Source organism: Nannobrachium achirus, assembly GCF_963921795.1.
Source record: "Nannobrachium achirus genome assembly, chromosome: 11".
NCBI classification, from domain to species: Eukaryota; Metazoa; Chordata; class Actinopteri; order Myctophiformes; family Myctophidae; genus Nannobrachium; species Nannobrachium achirus.
Window position 1 is genome coordinate 21,763,981 of NC_137820.1, and position 9,576 is coordinate 21,773,556.

General features: G+C 42.2%; 2 protein-coding genes across 2 annotated transcripts; both read left to right on the forward strand.

Moving 5' to 3' along the window:
* Positions 1-2,974: 2,974 nt before the first annotated feature.
* On the forward strand, positions 2,975-4,081 carry LOC308294216 (chemerin-like receptor 1; the record flags this gene model as incomplete). Its single annotated transcript, XM_080736943.1, has 1 exon — positions 2,975-4,081. One exon carries the CDS (start codon positions 2,975-2,977, stop codon positions 4,079-4,081), a length of 1,107 nt encoding a protein of 368 aa, XP_080593069.1.
* Positions 4,082-7,432: 3,351 nt separating this feature from the next.
* LOC308294217 (chemerin-like receptor 1) lies at positions 7,433-8,545 on the forward strand (the record flags this gene model as incomplete). Its single annotated transcript, XM_080736944.1, has 1 exon — positions 7,433-8,545. The coding sequence occupies one exon, from the start codon at positions 7,433-7,435 to the stop codon at positions 8,543-8,545; it is 1,113 nt and encodes a 370-aa protein (XP_080593070.1).
* Positions 8,546-9,576: the final 1,031 nt, after the last annotated feature.

The window sequence follows — 9,576 nt, forward strand, 5'->3', positions numbered from 1 at the left end:
ATCTGGGAATGCCCATGGACATATTGTGTCAGTCTCATGTGGTCTATGGCGTCAAACATCTATGATGTCAGACGTCAGTCATCTCCATATTTGGGAAAATATGGGCACATTGTGTCCAACTTACACAACCAACCAGGTCTGTGCATTTTTTGGGTCAAAGTTGATCCCATGCCAAAGCTCCAGTGCTCGTCCAGCAGTCTGCTGTCACCGAGGCGGATGCGTGCACGTGCCCATGTGTACGCGCCCATGTGCACTCGCCGTGTGCTCGACCTCACCGCTTCTCGCCCTTGGGGCGTCTTACTGGTTTGAAAACTTGCTGCTCATGTCTGTCTGTCTGTCTGTCACACCTCATGCTCCATATATGGCCAAGACACTTGCAAATTGACATCTCATCATACATGTCTGACATCAAAGACCACGTGAGACTGACACAATTATGTCCATACTAGTAAGACGCCTCAGGGCGACATGCGATCTCGCGCCAATTCTTGGCCATCTGGCCAGTGATGTATATCGGACCAGTTACCCATATATGGAGATCCATCATCCATGTACTGTATATAGTACATCCCATTTATGGCCATACATGGAGATCCCTGTCTGAACCAGCCGCACAGATATGGGCTTCCTCCATACAGTATGTGGGCAATCCCATATGAAGTCCTGTTAGATATGGGCTTAATATTGATGACATCAGGGATCTCCATATATGGGCATAAAATGTATTCTGTTAGAGTGGTTCCCATATCACAACATACAATATATTTTATGCCCATACATGGAGTTCCCTATCTGAACCAGCCACACCATGTCTTGGCATCTGTCCAGTGATATATATCGATGACATCAGGGATCTTCATATATGGGCATAAAAGGGATTCTGGGGAATACCCACATTATGAACTTGCGCACAAGATTTGGGGCAATACTTGTTAATGATATGGAAACCAGCAAGCCATGCTCTTGTAACCTAGACAATGTGTAGGCCAATGAACACGTGTATGTTCTCATTCCTCCTCCCTTGCAGCAGGTCATTTTAATTATCTCATCTAATGATGGCAGAACTGTACAGTATACATTCTGCACTGCACGCAATGATGTGTTGACATCAATTAAATAGACCACCTACTTTTGTCCAGGAACAACAAACACAATCACATTAACACAACAAAACAATACTTCAAATTGCAAATGAATGCATGTCCGCTGAGCTGACTCTGCTCTGCTGTCTGAATGTGCCGTCCTGTGTGCGGGGACTCTGGTCCGGACAGGCAGTGGTGCATAAAGTAATTAAGTAGCCCTTAAGTACACTTTTGAGTTATTTTGTACTTTGTAGGCCTACTATTTCCAATTTCCCATACTTTTACTTTTACTCCACTAGCCTACATCTCCATCCAAATATTGTATTTTTACTCCACTTCATTTATTTGAAAACTTTAATTAGGCCTACTAGTTACTTTACAGAAATTATAACATTATATAATTGTATAATTATAATTACAGATCACCCTCTGATGTATGTCCGAAGGCCAATGAACTCTGAGCAAAATTATTCAGGAAACCCCAGACCACACAGAAAAACCACTGAATGTTGAAAGTTCCGTTTTTTGGGGGATACAGTACGTCCTCAGGAAACACAAAAAGCTTAGCTTGGAGCCCCAGTGCCCCAGAATTGCTAAATCTGCCAGTGCCTTTAGTACCGGTACTTACAAATACTGTACACTCAGCGGTTGTCCCGTGATTCATTTTTTTTATCAAGTGATTCATTTTCGGACTTTTTTCGCTTTTAATAATACAAGAAATCTACTTCCCCATTTGACATGGTTACACGTGAGGTGCACACGTGAGGTGCTATAAGTTGGTCTGAGCTCCTCTGTGTTCACTGACCAAAGTTTGACCAAGATACTTCTCTGACTGACCTGAAACAGGTATCTTTTATTATACTTTCTTTATTACATAGACATGATTGCTATCTAGAATATAGAGCTACGTATATCTAACACTTATTTTAACATAAATAAATATATCAGTTACAAAATGTTGATGTGAAATTGCATTAGCTGTATTTAGTAACGGTAGGCCTATCTATGACTGATTGAATGATGGTTTTTGAGCGGTGCCAGCCACTCCTACAACTGTCCGCGTGTGTATGTCTGTCCATATGTATCAGTACGGCCTCAACAGCTGCCATAGGGTTGGGTGACCAACCATCAAGTGCTCTTTTGAGCAGCCTTGAAGTGTTTCAAGTGATACTGTGTACTATGGTATTAGGCTAAGGCATTTTGTATAATAACTAGAAGTCTGAGGCTATACTATTCGTCTTTAAATAACATTATTATTATTATTATTATTGTTGTTGTTGTTGTTGTAGAGTACGTAGAATATTGTCATACTATTCGTCATTGATTAACATATTTGTATTATTAGGCCTATTAGTATTCTTATTCTTATTGTTAGTGATCCAACTGATAAGGCCATATATGGAGATCTACCGATCTATCTCTGTCTCTGTATCTCTCGATCTATGACGTGGGGGAACTATGTTTGCAGAACTATGTTGGGGGAACTATGTTGGCGTAACTATGTTGGCAGAACAATACATGGCGTGTTAAAGGAGTAGTTCACCCCCAAAATGACTTTTTTTCTATTGATTAGTCATGCCATGGAGACTAGAGTTCAATAATATTTTTTGGTTTTTGTCACATTCCTAAGACAAAAATTTGATTAGAGTAAATTTACCCCCATTCATTCCGGATGGTGACCCGTTTCGAAACGGGTCACCATCCGGAATGAATGGGGGTAAATGTATTGTTATCACATTTTTGTCTTAGGAATGCGACAAAAAACAAAAAATATTATTGAAATCTAGTCTCCATGGCATGACTAATCAATAGAAAAAAAGTCATTTTGGGGGTGAACTACTCCTTTAAAACAAAGCATTAACCTTTGTTTTGTTATTTTAGGTTATAGGACGATGGAGATTATGACCACAACTGCTGTTTATAACAACACAGAGATGGATGACTACAATGCTGAACTTCAAAAATCGGTGTCCTTCAAAAAGATTGTATCCCTCTTCATTTTCAGCCTTGTCTTTGTGCTTGGCGTGTTGGGAAACGGTGTTGTCATCTGGGTGACGGGATTCAAAATGAAGAAAAACGTCAACACCGTTTGGTACCTCAACCTCGCTGTGGCCGACTTCCTCGTTACAGCGTTCCTGCCCCTGAGAATCACATACACAGCTCTGGACGGATATTGGCCCTTTGGAAAATTCTGGTGCAAAATGGACCATACCATTTTCTTCCTGAACATGTTTGCCAGCATCTACATCCTGGTGGTCATCAGCGTTGACAGATGTGTATGTGTGGTGTGTCCAGTGTGGGCCCAGAACCACCGCAGCGTCAGAAAGGCGTCTTGTGTTAGTCTGGGTGTCTGGGTGGTGGCCTTGGCTCTCAGCTCCCCATACTTCATCTTTAAGAAAACACTGGTCGCCTACCGTGACTTCATCTGGTGCTACCACAACCTTGCACTCACCAATAACTACAACCTTGCAGCCACCAATAACTACAGTACACCTGAAGTGACTCAGTTGTCATCGGACATTCGATTTGGGGTCATGATCGTCGCTCACTTCCTCATGGGATTCGTGGTCCCTTGCACTGTCATCGTCTCCTGCTATTCTGTCATTCTCTACCGGCTCAGGAATAGTTCGCTGGCCAGCAAATCAAGTCGCCCCTTCAAAATTATAGCAGCTGTTATCGCCACATTTTTCCTGTGCTGGGCCCCCTATCACATCATGTATCTGATTGCTTTTGCGAATTCCCTGGTGACAAACTACAGTGGAACACTGGATGGCCTGGTCACAATCGGGATCCCCATAGCCACCGGCCTGGCACTTCTCAACAGCTGCCTGAACCCGCTGCTGTACGTGTTCATGGGTCAGGGTTTCAAGGATGTATTCCGCAGGTCTATCCTAAAGGTGCTGGAGAAAGCCTTCGCTGAAGAGCTGCCTCAGAACAAAACGTACTCAAACGCAGGGAGCAACAGTCTAGAGACTGCCTTGTCTGATACACAGGTTTAGGGTTGTCTTTGGGTGTACTTTATTTAAAAAAGAGCAGTTATACAAGCTCACAGCGTGGCACCGAGTGCAGCACTGCGAGCTTGTAGATCTGCTATTTTTTTAATACTTAAAGATTTGTGTAAATATTTGAATATATATTATTTTAAAGCATTTTTTTACTCATATCTTTGCTTCTGGAGGGTCCCTGGAACAACATATTTTGAGATGGGGGTCTGTGGTCAAAAACATATAATTCTAGGGGTCCTTGACATTAAAAACTTTGAGCACCACAGCTAAAGAAACATACGTTTTTCAGAAAAACATTGGGTTAATATGTAAATAGCTTTACTTCTCAGTTGCCTACAGTATGTTCAGTATTGAAACAATGATGACAAATATCCAAAATAATATGTTGAAGTAACAGGGGAAAAAAAACATTGTTTGGAGGTTCTCTTTGAAGTGCATCTTTATTGTTTGAGTTTTTATTGTTCTCCGTTTTCTTCCTCTCCCTGTCCTCCCTCCTTTCATTTCTACTCTGTTTGTAAATAATAAGAAAATGATGGAGCTTATGCAAAATATATATTTCACCCACTTCTTTACACACCAGTGATGAGACAATAAAGTTCATTCTTGATTCAGGTTTCAGAGATTTCTAATTGTACACAGTCATCAAACACATTTAAAATGTTGTTTGTGTGTTTTGGCCATTGGATTTGTATTTAGCAGGACTATACCCCTATGGGCAGAAGTTAAAGAGCATGTATAGCAAAATAAATATGATAACAAATGTATTCCCAGTTTGTCACACAACAGAGTAATGGATTATTAACCAACAGACACATTTTGAATGTTGAAAAAAATCAAAAGGTTTGACATATTAAGTTTTAAAATGTGTGAAATCCAATGCAATATTTTTCTGGCCTCTCTGCCAAGGACTGTAGGGGCGTGTCCAATGTACAGTATGAAGCCATGCCCATTCGCGATACAGCGAAAATTATTTACCAATAGAGACACACGGCCGTAGCCTGGTTTCCAGCCCATAGACCCCACCCACTCTCAGAGTGGACTGTTTCTCTGGTCTGGAGCTGAGTACATGAATCGGCAGTTTAGCAGCCAAAAATTGAGGCTGCTCCAATGAGCGCGGGGGAAGGGGGTGGGTCAAACGAATATCCAATCCGCGCAGCAGTTGAAACGATTCAAACAAAGTTCACACACTAGGCAGGCAGGCACACACACACATGCGTGCGCGCTGATCTCACCAAGTTGTTAATGTTGATTACATGTTTCTGGTCGCAGTTCTGTGTGGAAGCAGTCACTGGCACAGAGAGGGACACACACACAAACAAACACACACACACGCCGCGACCGTACATCGCGATCACCATGCGTCGCGATCACTGTGCGTCGCGATCACCATGTGTCGCGATCACTCGCGCACGGCAGCGCACGTGCACGCTCGCACAAAAGTCCCTCCCCTAGAAATCGTTCAGAATAGGGCACAGTTTCAGACTAAACCTACAAATTTACGCTCCCTATTGAGACAGCGGCCCCACTTCGGGTAAGGGAGAACGATGTACTGCAGCTGTCAATGCAATCCTTATGAGAGGCATAGTAAAATACTGTAATTTCACTGGTTGAATACTGAGGCTTTAGCGATTTTTTTGTGTTCTAATAAAGTGTCCCATTTGTTTGATTTGACTTTTTTAATGTGATATAACTGCCATCGCAATATACAACCCACAAGATACCATAATATACTTCATCGGTGAGTAAAAAGGGCTAGCATTGGAAATTTAAAGTTTAAGTGGCCGCATGGTATATATGTCACGAACGCATCCCTTGTGGTTTTCAATACCCGGATACGCTTGTCTGTCATGTATATTGGGCTATTTATTTGGGGAAATTGTCGCATCTTGCTTCTTCCATCTGCTGTCTTGCAAGACAGATTAATACTAACCTGGAGAATTCACTCTGTAGTTGAAAATGTAGGAATCTTCAAGCTTTGAAGATTCCGACATTTACCAATTTACCAAAGTACACTTTTCAAAGGTGACAGGCATGATTGAACTTTTGGGCGACATGTAGTCATGTCACCATGGTCTGGTAGAACATAGCAAAAACAAAAAGTCTACAAATGACCCCCGGAAGTCCTAGGACATGAGGATTGTATGAATAGAGAATAATGGTGAAAAACTGTCACAGTGAAACTGACTTTTACAAGTCTGCCATTCTATCATGGTAAATCAATACAGCGTAAACAACATACTCTATATATATATATCACAAAAAATATACTTCTTTTGAAATGACATCACCCTAGTGCATATGGAACAGTATAAGGCCATAGCTGCATTTTCTGAGTAAACTCGCTTTAAATAACAAATGCAACTTCCCCATTTTACATGGTTACATGCATAAGGTGAAGTTGCCCTGAGCTCCTCAGTGTTCACTGACCAGAGTTTGAACAAGACACTTCTCTGACTGACACCTCTTCAACACTTTGTAACAGGTATCTTTTATTTCACTTTCTTTATTATACAGACATGATTGCTATCTAGAATATAGAGCTATATTTAACACTTATTTTAACATAAATAAATATATCAGTTACAAAATGTTGAGGTGTGAAATTGCATCAGCTGTATTTAGTAACGGTAGGCCTAGCTAGCCGATCCAACAAGTTAACAACTGACTGCGTGTGTATGTCTGTCCATATGTATCAGTACGGCCTCAACAGCTGCCATATCGTTGGGTGACGAACCTTCAATTGCGCTGTTGAGCAGCCTTGAAGTGTTTCAAGTGATACTGTGTACTATGGTATGGTATTAGGCTAAGGCACCACTCACTCCCACTGGGTGGGATTTTTGTGTGGTGCTAACCGCTCCTGTCTTTGTGTGTATAGTGCCTACCGGTATGTATGACAAGCACGGAACTCTATGTATGGAGATAACTAACGTCACGGACAGAACGGCCCATACAAGGAGATATGCACGTGGGTTGTGTTTGATACCATGCTCAGTGAGCACTGCTCGGGGACCTTGTGGTTAGACTGTCTGCCCTGAGACTGGGAGGTTGTGGTTCGATCCCGTGGACATACTAGTGTCATGTCCAGGTGGTGTAGTACTTGTGCACCAAGCTGCCTCAAGCTACAGAATCAGGAGATAGGCTCCTGCCCTATGGGCCTCAATGGCTCGACAAGACTTACTTATATACAGTATATATTTTTTTTCTTCTTCTCATATAATTATGAAACATTTTAACAATATAAATCTTGTACGGGGGTCCCTGGCACCAAATAATTTCAGTATAATAATACATGGCGTGTTAAAACAAAGCATTAACCTTTGTTTTGTTATTTTAGGTTTTAGGACGATGGAGATTATGACCACGGCTGCTGTTTTTCACAATATAGAGAAGGATGACAACAATACTGAATTTCAAAGATCTGTGTCCTTCAAAAAGATTGTGTCCCTCGTCATTTTCAGCCTGGTCTTTGTGCTCGGCGTGTTGGGGAACGGTGTTGTCATCTGGGTGACGGGATTCAAAATGAAGAAAAACGTCAACACCGTTTGGTACCTCAACCTCGCTGTGGCCGACTTCCTCGTTACAGCGTTCCTGCCCCTGAGAATCACATACACAGCTCTGGACGGATATTGGCCTTTTGGAAAATTCTGGTGCAAAATGGACCATACCATTTTCTTCCTGACCATGTTTGCCAGCATCTACATCCTGGTGGTCATCAGTGTTGACAGATGTGTATGTGTGGTGTGTCCAGTTTGGGCCCAGAACCACCGCAGCGTCAGAAAGGCGTCTTGTGTTAGTCTGGGTGTCTGGGTGCTGGCCTTGGCTCTCAGCTCCCCTTACTTCATCTTTAAGAACACACTGGCCTCCTACCGTGACTTCATCTGGTGCTACCACAGCCTTGCAGCCACCAATAACTACAACCTTGCAGATACCAATAACTACAGTACACCTGAAGTGAATCAGTTGTCGTCATCCTACATTCGATTTGGGGTCATGATCATCGCTCACTTCCTCATGGGATTCGTGGTCCCTTGCACTGTCATCGTCTCCTGCTATTCTGTCATCATCTACCGGATCAGGAATAGTCGCTCGCTGGCCAGTCAATCATGTCGCCCCTTCAAAATCATAGCAGCTGTTATCGCCACATTTTTCCTGTGCTGGGCCCCGTATCACATCATGTATCTGATTGTTTTTGTGAATTCCCTGGTGACAAAGTATAGTGGAACACTGGATGATGTGTTCTCAACCGGGATCCCCATAGCCACCGGCCTGGCACTTCTCAACAGCTGCCTGAACCCACTGCTGTACGTGTTCATGGGTCAGGGTTTCAAGGATGTATTCCGCAGGTCTATCCTAAAGGTGCTGGAGAAAGCCTTCGCTGAAGAGCTGCCTCAGAACAAAACTTACACAAACCCAGGGAGCAACAGTCTAGACATTGCCTTGTCTGATACACAGGTTTAGGGTTGTCTTTGGATGTAGTTTAATATATAATGGCTTAATGGCTTTATTTCTCAGCCTACAGTATGTTCTACAAGATTGAAACGATGATGAGAAATATCCAAAATAATATGATGAAGTAACAGTTAAAAAAAAAGCATTGTTTGGAGGTTCTCTTTGAAGTGCATCTTTAATGTTTGAGTTTTTATTGTTCTCCGTTCTCTCCCTGTCCTCCCTCCTTTTATTTCTACTCGTTCTAGAAAACTAGAAACAGTGCTCTTCCGAGCACAGATCTCCACCAGGTCAGGCGTCCTGGTGGCGCTATAATAGGCCAATGTGAAAAGGGTGGCATGTGTTCCTTGACATAATGGGAATATGTGTGGCAAATTTCAAGGTCATCTCACGCTGCGTTCATGATTTGAGGCATTTTGTAAAAAAGAACTGAGCAATTCTGCAAACTTTGGGAGGCAATATTAGCCAATTAGGATGGAAAATGAAATATCGGACAGATCGGTCTTGATCACTTGACTATAGAGATACTGTGTAGTGATTTGAGTGATTGTTGGAGAAAATCTGATGGAGTAATAGCAAAGAATGTGTTTTACATAAGTTGGCCTCCTGGTGGCGCTATAAAAGGCAAATGTGAAAAATGCTATGGTTTTTCCTTAGCCTCTAGGGAGTGCGCATACAACGTTTTCCACTAATCGGTGCAGTTAAAGTTTTATAGCGCCACCATGAGGTTGATTTGAGAAATGTTAAGTGGCATTTCTTCCTCTTGTCTAGTTGGAATGTGCATGCTCAATTTCACCAAGATTGCATGCTGTGTTCATGATTTGAGGCATTTTGTTCAAAACGGAGCAATCCTGCAAATTTTGGAAGCCAATTTTAGCCAATCAGGATGTAATATGGAAAATCGGTATGTTTTGGCCATTGGATTTGTATTTAGCAGGACTATGTCCCTATGGACAGAAGTTAAAGAGGTTTTGGAGGTGCACTGTATTGACCAATTATTTGTTTACAAACAGGGGTGTCACACCAAATTCTGGGCCCTGGAT